The 25,044-nt window shown below is 45.7% G+C and overlaps 1 protein-coding gene across 3 annotated transcripts in view; it reads right to left on the bottom strand.

Annotated features, from left to right (window-relative positions):
- The window catches only part of BLNK (B cell linker), a 265,244-nt gene that overhangs the window by 180,858 nt on the left and 59,342 nt on the right, over positions 1-25,044 (bottom strand). For all 3 annotated transcript variants that reach the window (XM_044296228.1, XM_044296230.1, XM_044296231.1), the window contains exon 3: positions 3,739-3,785. In XM_044296228.1, coding sequence (XP_044152163.1) covers positions 3,739-3,785 — 47 coding nt within the window. The remainder of the gene's footprint in view (positions 1-3,738; positions 3,786-25,044) is intronic.

Here is a 25,044-nt window from a genome sequence, read left to right as displayed (position 1 = left end):
ATACCTTTTTGGCACAGTTATTTTTTTTGTTATTTACAACATTCATCTGACAGGTTAGATCACGTGGTAATTTTATAGTAGAGCAGGTTGTCACGGACGCGGCGATACATAATATGTATACAATTTTTTTTATTTATGTAAGTTTTACACAATGATTTCATTTTTAAAACAAAAAAAGTTTTAGTTTCTCCATAGTCTAAGAGCCATAGTTGTTTCAGTTTTTGGGCGATTATCTTAAGTAGGGTCTCATTTTTTGCGGGATGAGATGACGGGTTGATTGGCACTATTTTGGGGTGCATATGATTTTTTGATCGCTTGCTATTACACTTTTTGTAACGTAAGATGACAAAAAATTGCTTTTTTACATCGTTTTTATTTTAATTTTTTTACGGTGGTCATCTGAGGGATTAGGTCATGTGATATTTTTATAGAGCCGGTCCATACGGACGCGGCAATACCTAATATGTATACTTTTTTTTAATTTATGTAAGTTTTACACAATGATTTCATTTTTTAAACCAAAAAAATGATGTTTTAGTGTTTCCATAGTCTAAGAGCCATAGTTTTTTCAGTTTTTGAGCGATTATCTTAAGTAGGGTCTCATTTTTTGCGGGATGAGATGACGGTTTGATTGTTACAATTTTGGCGTACATGCAACTTTTTTGATCACTTTTATTACCTTTTTTTGGGAAGTAAGGTGGGCAAAATTTCAATTTCATCATAGTTTTTAATTTTTTATTTTTATGGCGTTCACCGTTCGGGTAAAGTAACATGACCGTTTTATAGATCAGGTCGTTACAGACGCGGCGATACCAAACATGTGTAGGAAATTTTATTTTTTTCATTTTTAATCAGTGATAAATGTGTTTTTTGATTTTTACTTTTTTTTCCACTTTTTTAACTTTTTTTTTACCCAGACCCACTTGGTTTTTGAAGATCCAGTGGGTCTGATGTCTGTATAATACAGTACTGTACTCTATATAGGGTACTGCACTGTATTTTACTTACACTGAACAGATCTATGCCTTCAGCACAGATCTGTTCAGCACCATGGACAGCAGGACGCCTGAGCAGGCGTCCTGTTGCCATGGGAACCTTCCCCGTCTGCCACAACTTCGCAGACGGGGAAGGGTGAGGACGGGGCTTCGGGGGGCTGTCTGGGGGCTCTTTCCCTCTCCATCGGGGGGGGGGGCTGCAAAGGCACAGCAGCCCCCCGATCGGAGAGGGAGGGAGCTCCCTGCGCTGTTAACCTTTTCCATACAGCGGTCCGTACGGACCGCTGTATGGAAAGGGTTAAACGGCTGACATCGCATCAACGATGTCAGCCGTTTATACCAGGGTGCCAGCAATGTGCTGGCACCCTGGTATACCCACTAGACGCCAACAATTATTCAAGAGGAGGCGGGCGGGGGATCGCGATCCCGCCTGCCGCACCGCCCGCCTCCCGCACCGCCCGCAACCCTCCCCCTGCACCACCCGCCCACATAATATCATTCAGGGGTGCAGGGGGAGGAAGAACATATATATTAAGTACCAGGACATCATGACGTACCGGTACGTCATGTGTCCTGAAGAGGTTAAGCAAACACGGGAAACACCGGTCCATTAACCAGCCACCATTGAGGTATACTTAACTCCTTTCACCCGTCAAGGCATAACTCAGCACGGCAGCAAAACTCACTGTGACACCGAAAACCCACCCCGCTCCTTCCACATTCAAATCATCTCATCACCACCATCCGTGCAGGGGGATTGCAGGTCCAACACATAACCAGATAGGATCTTCTACTTATTCAAGCCCACATAACCGGGTGTATGGCAGACACTCCATAGCAGAGGCAGCCCCCCCCCCCCCACCCCTGAGCAACATAACTACCGGCAGTCTCTCGGCGTATCTTCCTGATGACTCGCATAGCTCACGAGGTGCTGTGCTCCAGGAAACGAGGGGGGGAGGTGGAGCCTAGCGTCAGACGTCCAACGCACATCTCTGTCTGACTCCAAATATAGGTAAGTCCACATATGGAGTCAGTGCTTGGGGACACCCAGTGTATTTAAATCTAATTTAGCCTCTATTTCTGAAAAGTTTCTGCCAGGATTTGAACTCACAAGCTTCTAGATTAGAGGCAAGAACCTTAACCACTTAACTATAATGCTGAATGAGCAACTGTGTCAGAAAAACCTTATAGTAGTTTCTCATGTAGTAAGTATTCCTATACAACAGAAGTATCATCTTATATTTTAACTGCAGGTTAACATATAGCTCTATAGCGTTGTGGTTAAGGTTCTTCGATCTAATGTAGAAGGTTGTGAGTTCAAATCCTGACAGAAACATTTCAGAAATAGTGGCTAAATTTAATTTAAATATATATATATATATATATATATATATACAGGTGAAACTCGAAAAATTTGAATATCGCACAAAAGTCTATTTATTTCAGTAATGCAAATTAAAAGGAAATGGATTAATGCAGCTTAAAATTAGAATTTTGTGAAAAGGTTCAATATTCTAGACTCAAAGTGTCACACTCTAGTCAGCTAATTAATCCATATACCCTGAGCAAAGGGTACCTCAAAATTGTGACTTTGGGGTTTCATAAGCTACAAGCCAAAATCATCCAAATTATAACAAATAAAGGCTTGAAATATCTCGCTTTGCATGTAATGAGTCTAACCTGAGTTTCACCTTTTAAGTTGCATTACTGAAATAAATGAACTTTGCACAATACTCTAATTTTTCGAGTTTGACCTGTGTATGTGTGTGTGTATATATATATATATATATATATATATATGTGTGTGTGTGTTTTTAGCCATAATATATTTACATATATTATTATATATTTAGAATATATGTAATATATTATTATATATAATTATAATATATGTAAATATGTTATGGCTAAAAACATAAGTAGTAATTTCCCACATATTATGAATTCATATATATATAAGAAGTATGATTATTTATATATATATATTTTTTGTAATTACACATTTATTTTGTGCCATACATTTTTTACAATTGCTAAAAAAATATAAAATATATACATTTAATTTAGCCTTTATAACTGAAATGTTTCTGCTGGGATTTGAACTCACAACCTTCTACATTAGAGCCAAAAACCTTAACCACTACGCTATAGAGCTGCATGTTAACCAGCAGTTAAATATAAAATGATACTTCTGCTGTATAGGAATACTTACTACATGAGAAACTACTATGAGGTTTTTCTGACACAGTTTATCTTTCAGCTTTATAGCTGAGTGGTTAAGGTTCTTGCCTCTAATGTAGAAGGGTGTGAGTTTAAATCCCAGCAGAAATAGAGGCTAAATTAGATTTAAATACACTGACTCGAGCATCACGCTCGAGCACATGCGGTGTTCCGCTGAACACTGCGATGTGCCGAGCATAGCGATGCTCGAGTCAAAAAGGTGTTCGGCCGAGCATGCTCGATCAACACTAACTGTCTTCTGAATTAGCATTCAGATAGCAATTATACAGGATGTATGGTCACCGTGGGATATTTCTAGGTATATTTATGGTGGGATTGCTGCCTACAGAACCTTCTGTTATATCTATACTATATGTCAGATAATTCTTATGGTATATATTTACGAAGATGGCGTCCCGTTAGATGCACTTTTTTTGTACACAGATATACAGATTTGACTTATATAATTTTATAACCAGCTGAGCATGTGCAATATAGCAGTCATACAGTGATGGGTACTCACGGTTGGTAAAGTATGTTGAACTTATTCAGCTCATCAGTTGTCATGTTCTAAAAGAAAAAATAATGGAAGGGTTACTTACAGGGTTCACAGAGTGACACACACTCACACTCACAGACCTAGGTACATGTTCTCAATCCAAAAAGAGCAGAATGAAAGCTTCAGTGGTCACCCATGGTATCAGAAGGAACAGGGCACTGTCCTTCTCCCAGGCTAGCCTGTTCTATTCCTTGCATGTCCTGAAGCCAGTAGAGCTCAGGTTGGTACTGTCCTTTTCAATGGACGCAATAACCTTGCACAGGGATATCCATCTCCTTATTCCACGATATAGTGCATGGCAATACCTTTATAACAAAGCTAGAACCGTGCCTGTACCTCAAATGGATCCAGAGATCTTCTCATTCATTGCTGAAATTGCTCTGCTAAATTTATTTCAGGCTGGCAGCTCGAGGGATGTGTCCTTTCTGCAGCAGCTCTCTCCCTGTAACTGCCACAGCTTCTAACAGAACATACAGCTGGTGACAGTTGAAGATTTAAACTGAACTTGTGCGACCACCAAAGTGAAGTGGACAAAAAGATAAGGAAAAGAACAAACAGCAGGTGGCGCTATACAGATGATGCATATTCTTGAATAGCTCAGTGGCTATAATAATTTTTTTAATGACATTTAATTTCAAAAGTATTTAGAGCCAGGTGCTGGTTTGAAAAACGTAGAATATTACTTGTGGCACAACCCGTTTAAGCACTGCAACATTAGCAAACAGTTCATGGTGCACTTTTGCCTTAGAACATATGGCAGTATTCTCAGTAGCCACATTTGCTTACTGTAAATATTATTGTGCTCTAGTGGCACCAGGGATGTCATAGCATTACCAGAACTTGGTGCTAGTGTTACAACCATATCACTCCATATCGGTGGCAAACTAGAGTGAATACACTGTTTTGGTCATATTATTACTAGGCATCTACCTCTTTAAAATCCAGAATTGCTACAATCTGATTTTAGTGAAGGTGGCTTGTGACCTACACAAGATTGAGGACATCAGTATCTGCTATAAGGTGAATATACAGTATATACTACACTGCAGGGGGGCATTATGCTACAGGGGTCTAGTTGGGGGGAGGGCATTATATCTACTACCACTATGGGGAGGGACCATTATATATACGACCACTATGGGGGGCATATTATATACTACCATTATGGGGGGAATAATATATACTACCACTATGGGGAGGAGTTGAAAGCATTATAAGTACTTGTCACGGATGGTGTTGCAGAAAGCTGGAACTTATAAATAAACATCCGACTGGCTTGATCCCAAACTAAGGAGCATATGGGTGAGCCCTATAAAACCCCTAGAGCTCTCCCTGACTGCTATGCCCATGCAAAGATCTTTATGGTAGACGATTGCATGCCCACGTACCTAATACTGTGTGACACCTGAAAACCCTATAATAGTGAGGGGACATGACCACAGGCTCCCTGCACTTAATACGGACTGAGTCAGGGTCACCTAGAATCAAGCCAGCAAGGAAACACAAATAAAGGAAAAAGACTTATCTAAGGAATCAGCAGCAGCCTCCAGCAGTTTACACAATCCAGGAAGTAGTATAAACCGCAAAGTGAGGCAGTATGGGAGGGAATATAAAGGGAGGCAATTAGTGTAAATAGGTGACAGCTGGGAGAAGGAAAGAAGATGACAAAGTGAAACCAAAACAAAGAACGTCATGCAAGAGGTAGAGAAGAACGTCTGCCAGAGCTTCTCAGAGAACTGGTGGTGACAGTACTACCTTTACAGGGGGGCATTATACTACAAGGGGGAGAGAATGATATATGCTAACACTGCATGGAGGAGAGCATTATATATATACTAGCACTACAAAGGGAGTGACAGCATTATATATACACTAGCACTACAGGGAGGCATTATACTACAGCAGGAGGGGAGAGCATTATATATGCTATGATATTATATTATCACTGTGTGCAGTGTCACTTTGTATATAATGAATCCATGTGCATTAGAGAAACGCCTGGCACAACATTGAGATGTGGAAAAATGTTCATGTTCAAAGTATAGTGGGGCCCGTCATTAGGGTTGCTATGGGGCCCTATGGTTACTTATTGAGTTCTTCAGTGCATTATATAATATCTCTGTATGGCTGTGTTCCTTAATGTGTGACTCTCCAGCCGTTGGAGAACAACAACTCCTAGCATGTAATGTCACATCAGGTCTTGTTGTGAGATTTTATAACTCAGAAGTGAAGATAGATAAAACGATTTCCACGCGGTTCAGAATTATCCAGTATTTGGGCTCCTGAACTTTAGAGCGTTACAGTTTGTAATAAACTTGAACTATGGACTGGGAATTTCCGCTTTGCGATGTCAGTTTATGGCAGCCCAGACGCTTGAAATTTCCTCAGTGTTTTTACATAATGGGAAGGAAATTGTAAGTACTAATGTCATGCAAGTTTACAGTAGCAGCTGCTTGCCCCAGGGAGAAGACGCTCAAGGCGTCTTGTACCACATTACAAATGCTTCAATGATTAGATCCAAAGAACAACAGATGGGATACAAACTTTAATTAATCTCAGGTGGCTTTTTTATGTTTGTTAACAAAGATGTAAAAACTCCATTCCGCAGCTAAAAGTAAATCTCACAATGGCAATGGAAGGCCCTCGCCCTCCCGGCTCCGGTCTGACAGCTGTAATTGAAGTTTATATAATGTTTATGATGCATGATGACAAGTCAGCAGTTCTGAAATCATAATGGAGGCTTTGTGGGAAGGATTGTCTTCTACATTTTTAGATTTTGTACATTAATTGTGCAGCTTTCCAACTCAGTTAGAGGTTTTGGAGGTGGTATAATTACCTTGCAGTCTGCAAACATCGCACTGTCAGAAATGAAATATGATGTAGTATGAGTAATCGCTCTGCATTGCCTTCCTTAATTGGTTGCTAATAATTCCAGCGATACGTTCCTTGCAGAACAGTGACTATAATGTAGCTAGACCTTTAGGTATTGATGACTTATCCTCTGGATAGGTCATTGGTATAAGATCGGTGGGGGTCTGACACTTGGAATGGAACTGAGCTCCATAACCTTTGCACAGTTGACAAAGCCCTATGCTTCCAACTCCATCTACTGTTAAAGGGCATCTGTCAGCAGTTTTGTACCTATGACACTGGCTGATCTGTTACATGTGCACTTTGGAGCTGAAGGCATCAGCGTTGGCCCCATGTTCATATGTGTCCGCATTGCTGAGAAAAATGAAGTTTTGATATATGCAAATGAGCCTCTAGGAGCAACGGGGGCGTTGTCATTACTCCTAGAAGCTCTGCATTCTCTGCTGCTGCCATGCCCTCTGCATGTTGATTTACAGGGCAAGGCAATGAAAACATCATTGTGTATGGTCCTGTCAATCAAAGTGTAGAGGGCGCTGCGGTTGCAAAGAGAGCAAAGCCTTTAGGTGTAATGGCAACACCCCTGTTGCTCCTAGAGGCTCATTTGCATATATATTAGGCCTATTGGCCTAACATTTCCCCTGATGTAGGACTGTTTATAGTATAAAACATTTGGCCTCTGAGGAGAACCATAATGCATAATGTGCCCACTAAGACCTGAACCACCAAGCTTTGTACCCTCACTAACATACTGCAAATACATTTCTGATGTTACCATGCCCTCACAAGCCCCCAACAAGTTATGTGTTTGCTGCAAATAATTCACAACCCTATGTCTGCCTTTTTCCTTGTCATCAGAAGAACCCATAGGGGAGCACCCCCTCCTCACCCTCTAGGCGTGCTTCTTTATAGATTACATGCCAGATCAATGGCGGACCCACCAGGATAATCTGTCATCGACCTCTCATTGGGGTCCTTCTAACAAACAGGGACACCTTTTACTTTGAAATATACTGTGCCTATATCTACATGATACAATTTATCTAAGTTTTGACACTATTGCAATTTAATTTGACTTTAATTTAATTAGTCCTAGCCTTATATATCATTTATTTTTGGTTGTATATTATGGTTATTATTAGAAACTGCATAAAGATGCTCAGTTATTTTGTATCTTTTCACTGGATTCTTGCACCAAACATTGCACACTGCTGACATCTAGTGGTCAATTACAGATATGGAATTGATGTTCACTGAATACGTATTTGAGACTAGTTCACACTTGCTTGCAACCCATTCAGCAAACGTAAAGGGGTTGTGCAGTGCTACAATACTGAGGATAGGTCAACAATATCAGAATGGCGGGGGTCTGACTCCCGGCATCCTCGCCCATCATTCACTTTAATGGGACGAGTAATTAAAATTAGACTGCATCACTTCTACAAATGAGATGTCACGCAGGTAATTTTGAAGCTGAACAGTGCATGCACGAGTGCCGCTACAGCTTCAAACAGCTGATCGGCGAGGGTGCTGGGGTTCGGACCCCAGCCGATCTGATATTGATGACCTATCCAGACTAGGATAGCTCATCAGTATTGTAACACTGCACAACCCCTTTAACATAGAACCTGCAAACTCAATAATTGAAATTTCAGGTGTCACTATCCCCACTATGTCCCTATATTAAGGATCAGCAACCTTTGGCACTCCAGCTGTTCAGAAACTACAACTCCCAGAATCCTCCTTTCATTTCTATGGGCGTTACAAGAGCAGCCGAGTAAGTGTGCATGCTGAGAGTTGTAGTTTTACAACAGCTGGAGTGCCGAAGGCTGCTGATCGCTGCGCTATATGATACTCACAGAGGTCGAAGAAGGTGAGATATGGGGAGCTGCTTGGTAGATGTGTAAGAAAACTGGTTGTCACCTGCTCCTCCACAGGGTTAAAGGGAAAAGTATGGTAAACTGCTAGGACATACCATCACTTACTGATTGGTCCCACAGCTGCCCCTCCTCCAACCCTTATAATAATCTCCAGTAAATGGAGCAGCATTGCAGATCTCTTCACCAGTGGCCACAGGTGCCATTATGCTGGAAAAAAAGTGTGAAGAAGCACCAGTGCTGTGGTGTTGTCATTCTTAGGGTAGGTGGGGGTTTGGGCGGTGGACTAACCATAGGACCCCCACCCAGTATGTGTGCATAATCTATCATTTCCAGCCAATGCAGAATACAAAGCACAATGCCCCCAGAGTTCTGATGAATTAACTTTTTTTAAGTTCAAAACATTTAACTAAAATAATTGTAATAAAGAAGCCATCCTTGGCCTAACTTTTTTCTGACTTTAGTGCCAGTAAAGTGTAATGGGCGCTTCATAAATATGGCATTCATTCTGAACACCATATTTCTCAATGTATTCATGCCATACAACTGGAATAAATACATAAATCTGCTTGCCATCTACAGTATTTCCAAGCTGGCTGACTCCAGCCACCACTAGGGGGAGCCCAGTGCATAAGAATTTGGGCACAGTCAATCGACTGAAATGGAAGCTGTAATGATCTGTTTGCACTGAGCTTCTCCTAGTGGTGGCTTTATGAAAATGCAGTGTTTTCACACCAGGAAGGAGTTCAGCAATGGGCTATCCCTCCCCTCCAGCTTTGAAGCAGTTGCAGGGTCTTCCTGTGAATTTTTTTTTTTTTTTTTTAGCAATGTGGCATTTACATTGTGTAAAGTGAATAAAGCTTTCAGGATGGATTTGCTTTACCCTGCAGGGCAGAATTTTGGTATGGAAAAAAGATCCACTATTATCACTGATGACCTCCATCCAGGGTCGTAACTACCATAGCGGCAGACCATGCGACTGTTATGGGGCCCAGCGCAAGAGGGGGCCCAGTCTTAGTTGGGGATATCTCCTTTTCTACTGGAGGCGAAAACTTGGTCAGGACTCTAGCCTCTAAATCAGGCATCCTCAAACTGCGGCCCCCCAGCTGTTGTAAAACTATAACTCTCACAATGCCCTGCTGCAGGCCAATACTTGTAGGCTGTTCGGGCATGCTGGGAGTTGTAGTTTTGCAACAGCTGGAGGGCCGCAGTTTGAGGATGCTTGCTCTAAATGAACAACTTCTAGCAAATAAGGCAGTGGAAAAATGGCCCAAGGGTAGGGCTGCAGTAAACGAATATTTTTGTAATCGAGTATTCTATCGATTATATTTCTCGATTCATCGAGTAATCTAATAAGAAAAAGCTACTTAAAATAACGTACGTAATTAGGTATGTATAAAGTTATTGGTTTGAAGGGGTTAATAACTTTATACATGCCTAATGCCAAGGTGCTTCCATTAACCCCTCCAAACCAATAACTTTATACATGCCCATTGGGTTTGGAGGGGTTAATGGAAGCACCTTGGCATTAGGCATGTATAAAGTTATTGGTCTGAAGAGGTTAATGAAAGCACCTTGGAGGTGCCTTCATTAACCCCTCTCTAAACCAATAACTTTATACATGCCAAGGTGGTGCTTGCAGCCTCCATTAACCACTCTCTCTCCATCTGCCTCCCCCCAGCCTCTGATCTGCTTGCCCCCAGCCTCTGATCTGTTTGCCCCCAGCCTCTGATCTGCCTCCCCCCCCAGCCTCTGATCTGCCTCCCCCCCAGCCTCTGATCTGCCTCCCCCCCAGCCTCTGATCTGCCTCCCCCCCAGCCTCTGATCTGCCTCCCCCCCAGCCTCTGATCTGCCTCCCCCCCCAGCCTCTGATCTGCTTGCCCCCAGCCTCTGATCTGCTTGCCCCCAGCCTCTGATCTGTTTGCCCCCAGCCTCTGATCTGTCTCCACCCCCCCCAGCCTCTGATCTGCCTCCCCCCCCAGCCTCTGATCTGCCTCCCCCCCCCAGCCTCTGATCTGCCTCCCCCCCAGCCTCTGATCTGCCTCCCCCCCAGCCTCTGATCTGCCTCCCCCCCAGCCTCTGATCTGCCTCCCCCCCAGCCTCTGATCTGCCTCCCCCCCCAGCCTCTGATCTGCCTCCCCCCCAGCCTCTGATCTGCCTCCCCCCAGCCTCTGATCTGCCTCCCCCCCAGCCTCTGATCTGCCTCCCCCCAGCCTCTGATCTGCCTGCCCCCAGCCTCTGATCTGCCTGCCCCCAGCCTCTGATCTGCCTCCCCCCTCCCCCCCAGCCTCTGATCTGCCTCCCCCCAGCCTCTGATCTGCCTCCCCCCCTCCCCCCCAGCCTCTGATCTGCCTCCCCCCCAGCCTCTGATCTGCCTCCCCCCAGCCTCTGATCTGCCTCCCCCCCAGCCTCTGATCTGCCTCCCCCCCAGCCTCTGATCTGCCTCCCCCCTCCCCCCAGCCTCTGATCTGCCTCCCCCCTCCCCCCAGCCTCTGATCTGCCTCCCCCCAGCCTCTGATCTGCCTCCCCCCCTCCCCCCCCAGCCTCTGATCTGCCTCCCCCCCTCCCCCCCCAGCCTCTGATCTGCCTCCCCCCCTCCCCCCCCAGCCTCTGATCTGCCTCCCCCCTCCCCCCAGCCCTGATCTGCCCCCTCTGGTAACGCAACCCCCCCCCCCCCCAGTATTAATCATTGGTGGCAGTGGCCACAGGGTCCCCCTCCTCCCCCCCATCATTGGTGGCAGTGTCAGTTCCGATCGGAGCCCCAGCAGTGTAATGCTGGGGCTCTGATCGGTTACCATGGCAGCCAGGAGTCACGCTACTGAAGTCCTGGCTGCCATGGTATGTTAGTGAGCAGAGAGCAGCGCATTATACTCACGTGCGCTGTGGCCGCCGGTCGCTCCTTCTTCTGTCTGTGCGGCGCATTGCTAATGCTTACAGCATTAGCAATGCGCCGCACAGACCTATGAGAAGGAGCGACCGGCGGCCACAGCGCACGTGAGTATAATGCGCTGCTCTCTGCTCACTAACATACCATGGCAGCCAGGACTTCAGTAGCGTCCTGGCTGCCATGGTAACCGATCGGAGCCCCAGCATTACACTGCTGGGGCTCCGATCGGAACTGACACTGCCACCAATGATGGGGGGGAGGAGGGGGACCCTGTGGGATATGGCCGGCACAGTCATTGGTAGCGCAGTGGCCACAGTCCCTCCCCTCCTCCTCCTACTCAGTCCCTCCCCTCCTCCTCCTACTTGGTCTTCAGCGGCAGCCGCGCACAGTGGGGAGGGAGAGACTCCCTCCTCCTCCCTCCTCCTCCTCCCTCAGCTGTGCCGGCCGCTCAGTCCTGCCTCTCTGGCCTCCGGAGGACACGGAAGCGGTGAGTGAGACGCTTAATTTCACTCCCGCTCCGTGATCACGTGATCTAAACGATTCCTCGATGCAGGGAAACTGCATCGATGAATTTTTTGACTCGATTTAATCGAGTTATTCGAATAATCGTTTCAGCCCTACCCAAGGGTCATTGAAAAGGGTTTAGGCAGAAACCCTTCTGTCCTGTGTGGGGGGCCTGGTGTGATCCTTACTACGGGGCCCTTACATCTCTATGTACGCCACTGCCTCCATCCTTAGCCAGATGAAGATTCTGCCAAACTCTTCCTCCTATCTCAGCTGCCTGGTCCTGGGAGGAGTGGAATATTGAGAATATCTATGGTCACATTTAATAGTATTCTGCGTACAGTGTTTAACACGCAAGGATTTTCTAACTCTAAAGCCATGCCTTTTACATGAACTGATCAATAGCCAAATGGAACATTCATCGCCCTTAGACATAATGGGGCACATGTATAAAAAGTATTGCAGACTATCGGTGTAATACACAGTACAACCTGCAATATTATCTTGAACTGTGTACAAGCTATAGATCTACTATGTCAGGCAATTGTCCAAATAAAATATCAATTTTATTCATTTTCAAAGCTTATGAACACCTGCAGTACAGCGTACAGAGCTATAACAGGATAGAATTCCTAATACTCCAAATTCATCTGAATTTGGTCCCATATGAAAGAGGTTTTCAGGGTTACTGATTATGATGACCTTTCCTTAGGATAAGTCATCAATATCAAATCGATGGAGGTCCAAAATATGGCACCAGCAGTCAGATTAAAGGTTCCAAGAGTTTGGAGCAGTCAGTTAATGTGAAGCCCTCCTCCACCACATACCGGGAGTCATTTAGTAAGACTCGTACACTGCCACCGAGTATACCAGAGCAGCATGCACCATACTATAGATATAATAACATCTACACACATGACTTTGCACCAACACTCCCTATGTTAGGCTTCATGCACACATCCATATATTGCATCCATATGCATATGCATCCTTATTTTTGCGGATAGCACACAGACATTCATTTCTATGGATCTGCAAAAAAATTTGCTATCTCCATCCCTATGTTCATTCCATAAATTATAGGACATGTCCTATTCTGTTCCATATTGTGGATGAGAATAGTCCTTTCTATTAATGTGACTGAGAAAAATACAGAGCTCATAGCATAAATGCAGCACCAGAACCAAATTCATAACGAAAATACAGCACCAGAACCAAGCTCATAGTATAAATCCAGCACCAGAACCAAGCTCATAACATATATACAGCACCAAGCTCATAACAAATCCAGCACCAGAACCAAGCTCATAACATATATACAGCACCAAGCTCATAACAAATCCAGCACCAGAACCAAGCTCATAACATATATACAGCACCAACCTCATAACATACATACAGCACCAGAACCAAGCTCATAACAAATCCAGCACCAGAACCAAGCTCATAATATAAATACAGCACCTGAACCAAGCTCATAACATACATACAGCACCAGAACCAAGTTTGTAACTAGAGATGAGCTAATTTTTCAAAAATTCAATTTGGTCGGTTCGCCGAATTTTCCAAAAAGATTCGATGCAAATTTATTCTTGGCTATTTCCTGGCTGCAGAGAGCCTTTATAGTGGTGTAGAACCCTGTGCTTTGCAGTAACACTCATAGGGAGTCTGCTGTGGTAGTGAAACAATACTGTGAGTCAGTATGACATGCAGATGACAGGCGTCGCTCTTAGAATCACTGCAGACTTCACTTATTTGGGCAGTCACGTGGCCAAAACTGACCAAATAACTCAAGTATGAACTCAGCCTTACAGGTCGATGTTAGCGTCAAGAAAAAGCGCACTCCTTTTACACCGTCGCCAGCTGATTCCACATAGATGTCTACAGAACCTGTTCTATTAAACGCTTATACAAGTAGAGCCCCCGACAGAGTGGAGAGGGTGTCAGCAGTAACTTTGTGTTGACGTCACTGATTATTTTGCCCTTCCTCTGATCCGTCAGAACAATAACCCACAAAAAACGGATCCTGTCTGTGGAGCATCCGCCTTCACTCGGTCAGCATTTTGTCAATAATCCATCAGTATTGCTAAAGCCCCAAAAAACAGGATCCAAAACAGAGATGACACGTGAATAGAATTTTTGCCTATCTTCTGTGTTTTGTACCCACTCCTGCTTTTGGCTAAAATCATAGGCCAATTCTGATAGGACCATACAGGCCTTACAGCTGCTACATAGACAGGATTCAATGTGCATCTAATTTTTTCTTCCTTCTGACAGATCAGAAGAAGGGTCAAATAAATGATGATGTCAACCAGGCCAAAAAGGCAAAATAGTGGCCCAGTCGTGAAGTGGGGAGGGTGGAAACAGCATGAGAAGTCCACAGAGTGGCCCAATGACATAGTGGTGAGATGGCAGCAGCATCAGGAGACCACAGAGTGGCCCAGTGACATAGTGGTGATGTGGCAGCAGCATGAGGAGACCACAGAGTGGTGAAGTGGCAGCAGCATGAAGAGTAGAGATGGCCTTGCAGTTCGCCTGGCGGTCGTTTTGCGGCAAACTTTGCTAGTTCAATTCGCCGAACATACGATATTCGCACGCGACACATTTTTTTTTAATACTGCCGAACTTTGACCCATGACACATCCATCAGGTGGGACAAGACAGCCAATTGAGACGTTTCAGCACATGGACTCCCCTACCCTATAAATAAACACGATCTGGTAGCCATTTTACATTCTGTGTTTTGCCAGTGTAGGGAGAGGTTGCTGTGTGGAGCAGGGACAGACTGTTAGTTACACCAAACGCCAGCTAATAGGGCCACAAAAGTCCTTTTAAGGACTGGTATAGGTGTGCTATCGAGGGGTGTGATATACTTATAATATACTTTCTATGTTAGAAAGTATATTATAGTGCATTTGTATTGTGCAGCAGTTGTGTGCAGTTCTGCTGCGATACTGCAGCTAGATAGAGGGACAAGCGCTATTGGAATAACTAATTGCAACTGGTGTGATATACCTGTTGCCCCCCCCCCCAAAAAAAAAAACTGATTGAGGGGTGTGATATACCTATAATATACCTTCTAAAATAGAAATTATATCATAGTGCATTTGTACTGTGCAGCAGTTGTGTGCGGTTCTGCTGAGAACGCAGCTATACAGAGGGACAAACGCTATTAGAATAAGTAATTGCAACAGGTGTGATATACCTGTTGCCCCCCAAAAAAAACTGATAAAGGGGTGCGATATACCTGCTTTCACAAAATACTGTTAGAGGGGATTGATACACCCGCTTCCACCAAATATAGATTGAGGCCTGCGATACACCAGCTTCCACCAAATATTGATTAAGGGGTTCCAGCAAATACTCATTATTGGGTTCTGCATACCTGTCCCGGTAGGTGAGGAAAGGGAAGCAAATACAACAAAAGCAACAAAACACCTGGCTAGGCCCCAAAGCTAAGGAACAGGGAAAGGTCACCACCTGACAATCCCTGAGCCTTTCCTGACTGCTGACAACATGAGCAAATCCTTAAGGTGGAAGTGCTCATGCGCTGGAACCTAAGCCTAGCAGAAACTGTAACAAACCCTCAGCTACGGAACGGGAGATAAGACCACTGGTTCCTAGCGCTAGGTGCAGGAACCAGTGTCTACCTGAGGCCTAGCCAGAACACACAACAGAAGAGAAGGAGTAGGCCCAGAGGCGTAACTAGAACTGACTGGGCCCCATAGCAAATTTTTGTACGGGGCCCCCCACACACACTTCTTCACAAAGACTTTTTATTTACTGTATTTACTGTCATTTTTAGCACGACTGTTTTTTGACATTTCCAGTTGCTGACGGGGTTTATATTCAACTCAACCCCTTTAAAACCTGCGCTGCAATTGTAATAGACCTGTCTGATTTACCTTTACATATCCACAAGTATTTTAGCCTCTGTACATTTCATACTACAGCCATGGACGCACTCTCCACATACATGGACGCAGTCATACACGCACTCTCCACATACATGGACGCAGTCATACACGCACTCTCCACATACATGGACTCAGTCATACACGCACTCTCCACATACATGGACGCAGTCATATACGCACTCTCCACATACACGGACGCAGTCATACACACACTCTCCACATACACGGACGCAGTCATACACGCACTCTCCACATACATGGACGCAGTCATACACGCACTCTCCACATACATGGACGCAGTCATACACGCACTCTCCACATACATGGACACAGTCATACACGCACTCTCCACATACATGGACACAGTCATACACGCACTCTCCTCATACATGGACGCAGTCATACAAGCACTCTCCACATACATGGACGCAGTCATACACGCACTCTCCACATACATGGACGCAGTCATACACACACTCTCCACATCCATGGACGCACTCATACACGCACTCTCCACATCCATGGACGCAGTCATACACGCACTCTCCACATACATGGACGCAGTCATACACGCACTCTCCACATACATGGACGCAGTCATACACACACTCTCCACATCCATGGACGCACTCATACACGCACTCTCCACATACATGAACGCAGTCATACACGCACTCTCCACATACATGGACGCAGTCATACACGCACTCTCCACATCCATGGACGCAGTCATACACGCACTCTCCACATCCATGGACGCAGTCATACACGCACTCTCCACATACATGGACGCAGTCATACACGCACTCTCCACATCCATGGACGCAGTCATACACGCACTCTCCACATCCATGGACGCAGTCATACACGCACTCTCCACATACATGGACGCACTCATACACGCACTCTCCACATACATGGACGCAGTCATACATGAACTCTCCACATACATGGACGCAGTCATACATGCACTCTCCACATACATGGACGCAGTCATACACGCACTCTCCACATACATGGACGCAGTCATACACGCACTCTTCACATACATGGACGCACTCATACACGCACTCTTCACATACATGGACGCACTCATACACGCACTCTTCACATACATGGACGCAGTCATACACGCACTCTCCACATACACGGACGCAGTCATACACGCACTCTCCACATACACGGACGCAGTCATACACGCACTCTCCACATACATGGACGCAGTCATACACGCACTCTCCACATACATGGACGTGCTCATACACGCACTTTCCACATACACGGACGCAGTCATACACGCACTCTCCACATACATGGACGCAGTCATACACGCACTCTCCACATACACGGACGCAGTCATACACGCACTCTCCACATACATGGACGCTGTCATACACGCACTCTCCACATACATGGACGCTGTCATACACGCACTCTCCACATCCATGGACGCAATCATACACATACTCTTCACATACAGGGGCGCACTTATACACAGTCACCACATACATGGACGCACACATATACAATACACATATATAGACACCCAGCTTTCCTGCTGTGCCTCTCCCCCATACTCTAATGCCTCTGCACTTGTGCCATGCAGGATAGCAGGGAAGCTGGATGACATCTCATGATATAATTCACCCAGCTTTCCTACTGTACTGCAGGTCACATGTGCACAGTCTGAGAAAGCTGAATATAACCCCAGTTCCCCTGCCACTCACATCACTGGTGCAGTTGTGGCAATCCAACTGGTGTTCAGCTTGCTGGGCAGGGAAGGTTCAACTTCAGGCAGCAGGAATCGCGGGCAGAAAAGGGGGGGGGGCTATTATAGCTCCGCCCACATCGGGCCGTCCTGTTGCTGGTCACTGTCCATCATAAGAAAGGAGGGGAGAGGCGGAGCAATGTCACTGATGTCAGGTCAGTGACAGAGCAACTCAGATAGAGATAGCGCTAATCTGACTGGCGCCAGTGCAGCAGCACTCCCTCTCCCTCCCTAGTCCCTCCACAACAGGTAACCCCCCCCCTCCACGGCCTGGCTCGGCCCCGCCCCCTCCACGGTCCGGCCCCGCCCCCTTCACCGCCTGAGTCCGCCTCCTCCTCCTCCACCCTCTAGTTACCTACCTCTTCTGCTCGTGCGGCAGTGAGCCCCAGGCCCGCCTGCTTCAGCCTCCAGTCCTGACCTGACTACTCCTCCTTGCCTTCCCCCCAGCCAGGCCCGAGCCGCGGACCGCCCACACCCCGCCCAGTACACTGGGCGGGCGGTCGGGCCTGGCTGCCTGTGTGATTTTACTGTGCACTGTGACTGTTAATAAAAAAATAAAATAAAAATGAATGCGGTCCGGACGGGCCCCCAGTGGCGTAGGGCCCCATAGCCACTGCTATGGTTGCTATGGCGATCCCTACGCCACTGAGTAGGCCTTAGCTTAAGACGGACGGGGAGCAGGAGATCCACCAAACACCAGCTGAGAACTCCAGAAGCAAATTTAAACCGCAAGGGCTATAGTGAGAGGCGGGTATAAATAGCACCACTAAATAGCTAATGAGTAGAACCTGTGGGGAGGTGGGATTCTGCCCAAAACCATAACAAAGAGAAACAGAACAATCTGTCAGATCTTCTCAGGTCTCTCACAGGGCAGGGCATGACAATACCTGTTTCTACAAAATACTGATAGAGGGTATTGATATTCCAGCTTCCACCAAATATTGATTGAGGCCTGCGATACACCGACATACACCAAATATTGATTAAGGGGTTTGATTTACCAGCTTCCAGAAAATACTCATTATTGGGTTCTATATACCTGTTTCCACAAAATACTGATACAGGGTATTGATATATCGGCTTCCACCAAATATTAATTGAGGCCTGCGATAAACCAGCTTCCCACAAATATTGATTAAGGGGTTTGATTTACCGGCTTCCAGCAAATACTCATTATTGGGTTCTATATACCTGTTTCCACAAAATACTGATAGAGGGGATTGATATACCGGCTTCCACCAAATATTGATTGAGGCATGGAATGCACCTGCTTCCACAAATACTACTCTTCTATAGTGACTTTGTCACAGGGTCATTTTGAAAATGACAGGCAGAGGAAGAGGCAAGCCATTCCACAGGGTTGTTAGGGGTCGGGCAGGTGCACTAGGCCGGAGCCTAAGTGGGAAGTTGGAGAAGGTGCGTGTGATTACGTCAAAGGACACACCAGAGTTGGTTGAGTGGCTCACTCAGCCTTCCGCTTCTGCACCCTCCTCATCCTCTGTATCAGCACCCTCCTCACTCTCTGCTGTGTGCACCCCCAAAGACACCACCACCACCATAGCCCCTCCACTCGAGTCAGAGGAATTATTTTCCCATCCATTCCCAGACCTTACCGATGCGCAGCCATTCTTGGCATTGGATGAGGAAGAGGAGGTAGCAACGGCCGTCACCCAGCGGTCTGACGACAGTACCCAGATCAGCCTAAGGACAGTGGTCCTCGCTGTTGCTGCCTACTCCAAGATCTCTAATGTCAGTGGTGGTGAAGATGACGTGTTGATGGACATCACATGGGTACCCACAAGAGAGGAAGAGGAGGGGAGTTCAGAGTGAGAGACGGAGCAGCAGATAAGGAGGAGAAGGACGAGAAGCAGGCAGAACTCGCAGTGCACAGGAGGCAAAAAGCAGACTGGAAATGTATCTGGAGCGAGCCATCCACCATGCACGGTCACATCTGGCACTCCCAGGACGCCAGCACATGGCTTCGCAGTGTGGGCTTTTTTAACGTGTCAGCTGCTGACAATAGTGTTGCCATCTGCAGCCTGTGCTGTTAATGCATAAGTCGCGGTAAGCCCAACACTCACCTAGAGACGAACGCCTTAAGAAGGCACCTGGCCTCCTATCACCGAGCCCAGTGGGAGCAACACCGTCAGAACCCACAAAGCCACACTCCCGGCACTCCTCCTGCCTCTTCTCCTCTCTCCTCCCATTTCTCCTCCACTCCACTTTCCACCGTGCCGTCGTCGTGTTCATCTGGCAAAAGGCAGGCTTCCGTGGCCCAACTGTTCGAACGTAAAAAGTTGATGACGCCGGATAACCCTCTTGCCCAACGGCTGCTAGCCTGCCAACTACTGCCATATAAACTGGTGGACTCAGAGGTCTTTAGAAAATTTGCTGCCATTGGCACACTGCAATGGAAAGTCCCCGGAATGAAATATTTCTACCAGAAGGGCATCCCAGAGCTATATGGCCATGTTCAGCGGCAAGTGAATGTATCTATGGCACACAGTGTCAGTGCCAAGATACATCTGACCACAGACACGTGGTCTAGCAAATACGGGCAGGAAAGGTACATAACTTTTACTGCCCACTGGGTGAACCTTCTGATGGCTGTCAAGCATGCAACCCATGGCACCCGTGTGGATTTGGATTGCATGCAGGCCTGCCTCTTCTTCTTTTCCTCCTGCTCCATCCTCTGTCTCCTCCTCGGCTGACTCCTCCTTTTCCACTGCTACTGCCTCTTCCGCTGCACCCCCCCCCCCAGCTCCCCAGAACCTATTCGACGTGCCAGGTGAGACGTTGCCTTGCTATGCTGCGGCTGTTGTGCCTGGAAGCCAAGAGCCACACCAGTCCTGCACTCTGTCCAGCTCTGCGGTCACAGGCCGATCAGTGGCTAGCCCCGCTCAATTTGACAGTTGATAAAGTGGTGTGCGACAATGGTGCCAATCTGATGAGCACGCTGAAACAGGGCAAAATGACACATATGCCGTGCATGGCACACGTCCTGAACTTAGTCGTAGAGTGATTCGCTGCCAAATACCCCGGGGACCTGGACATCTTGCGGCAGGCCAGGAAAATCTCTGGCCATTATAGAAGATTTTACACGGCCATGGCTCGCCTTGCTGACGTTCAGCGGCAACACCACTTGCCCATCAGACTTCTGATTTGTGACAGCCCGACGTGCTGGAACTCCACCTTGTATATGCTTGATAGGCTGCTCCAGCAGAAACGCGCCGTTAACGACTACCTGTACAAACTCTGTGGCAGGACAGGTTCTGGGGAGCTTGTTTTTTTTTCACTGCGCCAGTGGCTGCTCATGCGCGATGCATGCAGACTTCTGCGGCCATTTGATGAGATCACCAAACTGGTCAGTTGCAGCCAGGGTGCCATCAGTGACATTGTACCTTATGCCTTCTTTCTGGAGCGTGCATTGCGTTGTGTCATTGATCAAGCCATCGAGGAGTAGGAAGATGAGGAAGTAGCAATGCTGAATGATTTCCCAAGGGGGCTACTCCATCTGAGACAAGTCAGCAGGAGTCTGAAGAGGAGGAGGATGGTGTCTGAGGGGAGGAGGGGGAGAAGCAAGAAGAGCAGGCTTTAAACTTTTCTGGGATCCCTGGTGTTGTCCGTTGATGGGGGGAGAAGACCGATGACGACATTATCCTGGGCGATGAGCAGGAGCCAGGCCGCTCCACCGCTTCTAATTTAGTGCATATGGGTGCCTTCATGCTCCAGTGTTTGAGGAGGGACCCCCGCAAAAAGGACAAGGACTAGTACTGGGTGGCAACGTACTTAGACCCCCGGTACAAACACACAATGGCGGACATGTTACTAGTATCACAGAGGGCTGTCAGAATGCAGCATTTCCAGGCCTTGCTTTGAGAGATGCTGCATTCTGCTGTCGCGGGCGCTGGCAGAGGAATTTCCACCCACAGAGAAACAGTTGCGGGTACCAATCCTACTGCACATGGAAGAAGAGGGCGGTTTGAAGATGTGTTGGTCACTTCGGATATGAGATCATTCTTGCAGCCAACCCATCGACAGCCACCCTCCGGATCCAGCATTAGGGAACGCCTAGACCGACAGGTGTCGGACTACATCGGGTTAACGGCCGATGTGGATGCTCTGAGAAGCAAGGAAGCCCTTGACTACTGGGTGTGCAGGCTTGACCTATGGCCAGAGCTGGCACAATTTGCCATGGAACTCTTGGCTTGCCCCCTGTGTCCTGTCCGAAAGGACGTTCAGCACAGCAGGGGGGAGTGTGACCGATAAGCGCACTCGCCTAGATCACAACAGTGCGGACTACCTCACATTTCTAAAAATGAATGAGGCATGGATCTCGGAGAAATTCAACACCTATGACGACCACGTTTAATTGAATTTCCTCATGCCAGCCCACACATATCCGCCACCACCCAGAACAAATAATGGTCCCTGTCTTATGTAAATACAGTGGCATAAAAGGCCTTTTCTGTTCTGTTAATGACTATTGTTTTGGGCCACGGAGGAATTCAACACCTGTGACGACTACGTATTATCGATTTTTTTTAAGAGAGGGGATTTTGCTAGCCATGTTTTTAATCCAATTTTATATTTTTTAGTTCTTTTAAACATATGTATTTGACATGTATTTGTACTGGCCTACAGTAAAATTGATATCCAATGACCTAATATACCTCCAGCCACATTATCACTTAATGTTTTCTGTACGGTGAATGCCTAATGTTTGGGGCCTGTAGTCCACTAGTGACATAGTGGTAATGTAAAGAATAAGATGCTTGACTTTATCAGTCTAACGGGTGGACAACAGGAGGCGCACTTACGCAACTGGGTATTTCGCAATATTCAGTTTATTAGTAGACAACTCGTTTTGGGGTACTCCTGACCCCTTCATCAAGTCAATTTTTTTTTTTTTTATATATCAAAATTACATGTACACGATACCAGACAACAGCCGTGTGAGAATCTAAAGAGATAAAAAAAAGCATAAAAAACACATTTTTGACCATATATATATATATATATATATATATATATATATATATACTGTATATACAGGTCCTTCTCCAAAAAATAGCATATTGTGATAAAGTTCATTATTTTCTGTAATGTACTGATAAACATTAGACTTTCATATATTTTAGATTCATTACACACCAACTGAAGTAGTTCAAGCCTTTTATTGTTTTAATATTGATGATTTTGGCATACAGCTTATGAAAACCCAAAATTCCTATCTATCTAATCTATCTAAAAAAATTAGCATATCATGAAAAGGTTCTCTAAACGAGCTATTAACCTAATCATCTGAATCAACTAATTAACTCTAAACACCTGCAAAAGATTCCTGAGGCTTGTAAAAACTCCCAGCCTGGTTCATTACTCAAAACCGCTATCATGGGTAAGACTGCCGACCTGACTGCTGTCCAGAAGGCCATCATTGACACCCTCAAGCAAGAGGGTAAGACACAGAAAGAAATTTCTGAACAAATAGGCTGTTCCCAGAGTGCTGTATCAAGGCACCTCAGTGGGAAGTCTGTGGGAAGGAAAAAGTGTGGCAGAAAACGCTGCACAACGAGAAGAGGTGACCGGACCCTGAGGAAGATTGTGGAGAAGGGCCGATTCCAGACCTTGGGGGACCTGCGGAAGCAGTGGACTGAGTCTGGAGTAGAAACATCCAGAGCCACCGTGTACAGGCGTGTGCAGGAAATGGGCTACAGGTGCCGCATTCCCCAGGTCAAGCCACTTTTGAACCAGAAACAGCGGCAGAAGCGCCTGACCTGGGCTACAGAGAAGCAGCACTGGACTGTTGCATGTCATTCGGAAATCAAGGTGCCAGAGTCTGGGGGAAGACTAGGGAGAGAGAAATGCCAAAATGCCTGAAGTCCAGTGTCAAGTACCAACAGTCAGTGATGGTCTGGGGTGCCATGTCAGCTGCTGGTGTTGGTCCACTGTGTTTTATCAAGGGCAGGGTCAATGCAGCTAGCTATCAGGAGATTTTGGAGCACTTCATGCTTCCATCTGCTGAAAAGCTTTATGGAGATGAAGATTTCATTTTTCAGCACGACCTGGCACCTGCTCACAGTGCCAAAACCACTGGTAAATGGTTTACTGACCATGGTATTACTGTGCTCAATTGGCCTGCCAACTCTCCTGACCTGAACCCCATAGAGAATCTGTGGGATATTGGGAAGAGAAAGTTGAGAGACGCAAGACCCAACACTCTGGATGAGCTTAAGGCCGCTATCGAAGCATCCTGCGCCTCCATAACACCTCAGCAGTGCCACAGGCTGATTGCCTCCATGCCACGCCGCATTGAAGCAGTCATTTCTGCAAAAGGATTCCCGACCAAGTATTGAGTGCATAACTGAACATAATTATTTGAAGGTTGACTTTTTTTTGTATTAAAAACACTTTTATTTTATTGGTCGGATGAAATATGCTAATTTTTAGAGATAGGAAATTTGGGTTTTCATGAGCTGTATGCCAAAATCATCAATATTAAAACAATAAAAGGCTTGAACTACTTCAGTTGGTGTGTAATGAATCTAAAATATATGAAAGTCTAATGTTTATCAGTACATTACAGAAAATAATGAACTTTATCACAATATGCTAATTTTTTGAGAAGGACCTGTATATGTTCAACATTTAGTTTTTTATGTTTTTTTATGCATATATATTTACATGTATATATGAATAAGAATAAATAAATGCATAATATATATATATATATATATATATATATATATATACAGTACAGACCAAAAGTTTGGACACACCTTCTCATTCAAAGAGTTTTTTTTATTTTCATGACTATGAAGGCATCAAAACTAAGAATTAACACATGTGGAATTATATACATAACAAACAAGTGTGAAACAACTGAAAATATGTAATATTCTAGGTTCTTCAAAGTAGCCACCTTTTGCTTTGATTACTGCTTTGCACACTCTTGGCATTCTCTTGATGAGCTTCAAGAGGTAGTCACCTGAAATGGTCTTCCAACAGTCTTGAAGGAGTTCCCAGAGATGCTTTGCACTTGTTGGCCCTTTTGCCTTCACTCTGCGGTCCAGCTCACCCCAAACCATCTTGATTGGGTTCAGGTCCGGTGACTGTGGAGGCCAGGTCATCTGGCGCAGCACCCCATCACTCTCCTTCATGGTCAAATAGCACTTACTTTCAAAGTTTTCCCAATTTTTCGGCTGACTGACTGACCTTCATTTCTTAAAGTAATGATGGCCACTAGTTTTTCTTTACTTAGCTGCTTTTTTCTTGCCATAATACAAATTCTAACAGTCTATTCAGTAGGACTATCAGCTGTGTATCCACCTGACTTCTCCTCAATGCAACTGATGGTCCCAACCCCATTTATAAGGCAAGAAATCCCACTTATTAAACCTGACAGGGCACACCTGTGAAGTGAAAACCATTTCAGGTGACTACCTCTTG

This window comes from Bufo gargarizans, chromosome 6 (genome assembly GCF_014858855.1).
Source record: "Bufo gargarizans isolate SCDJY-AF-19 chromosome 6, ASM1485885v1, whole genome shotgun sequence".
Classification (NCBI taxonomy): domain Eukaryota; kingdom Metazoa; phylum Chordata; class Amphibia; order Anura; family Bufonidae; genus Bufo; species Bufo gargarizans.
Note: the sequence above shows the minus strand (reverse complement) of the source record. Positions and strands in the feature narration are given on the sequence as shown.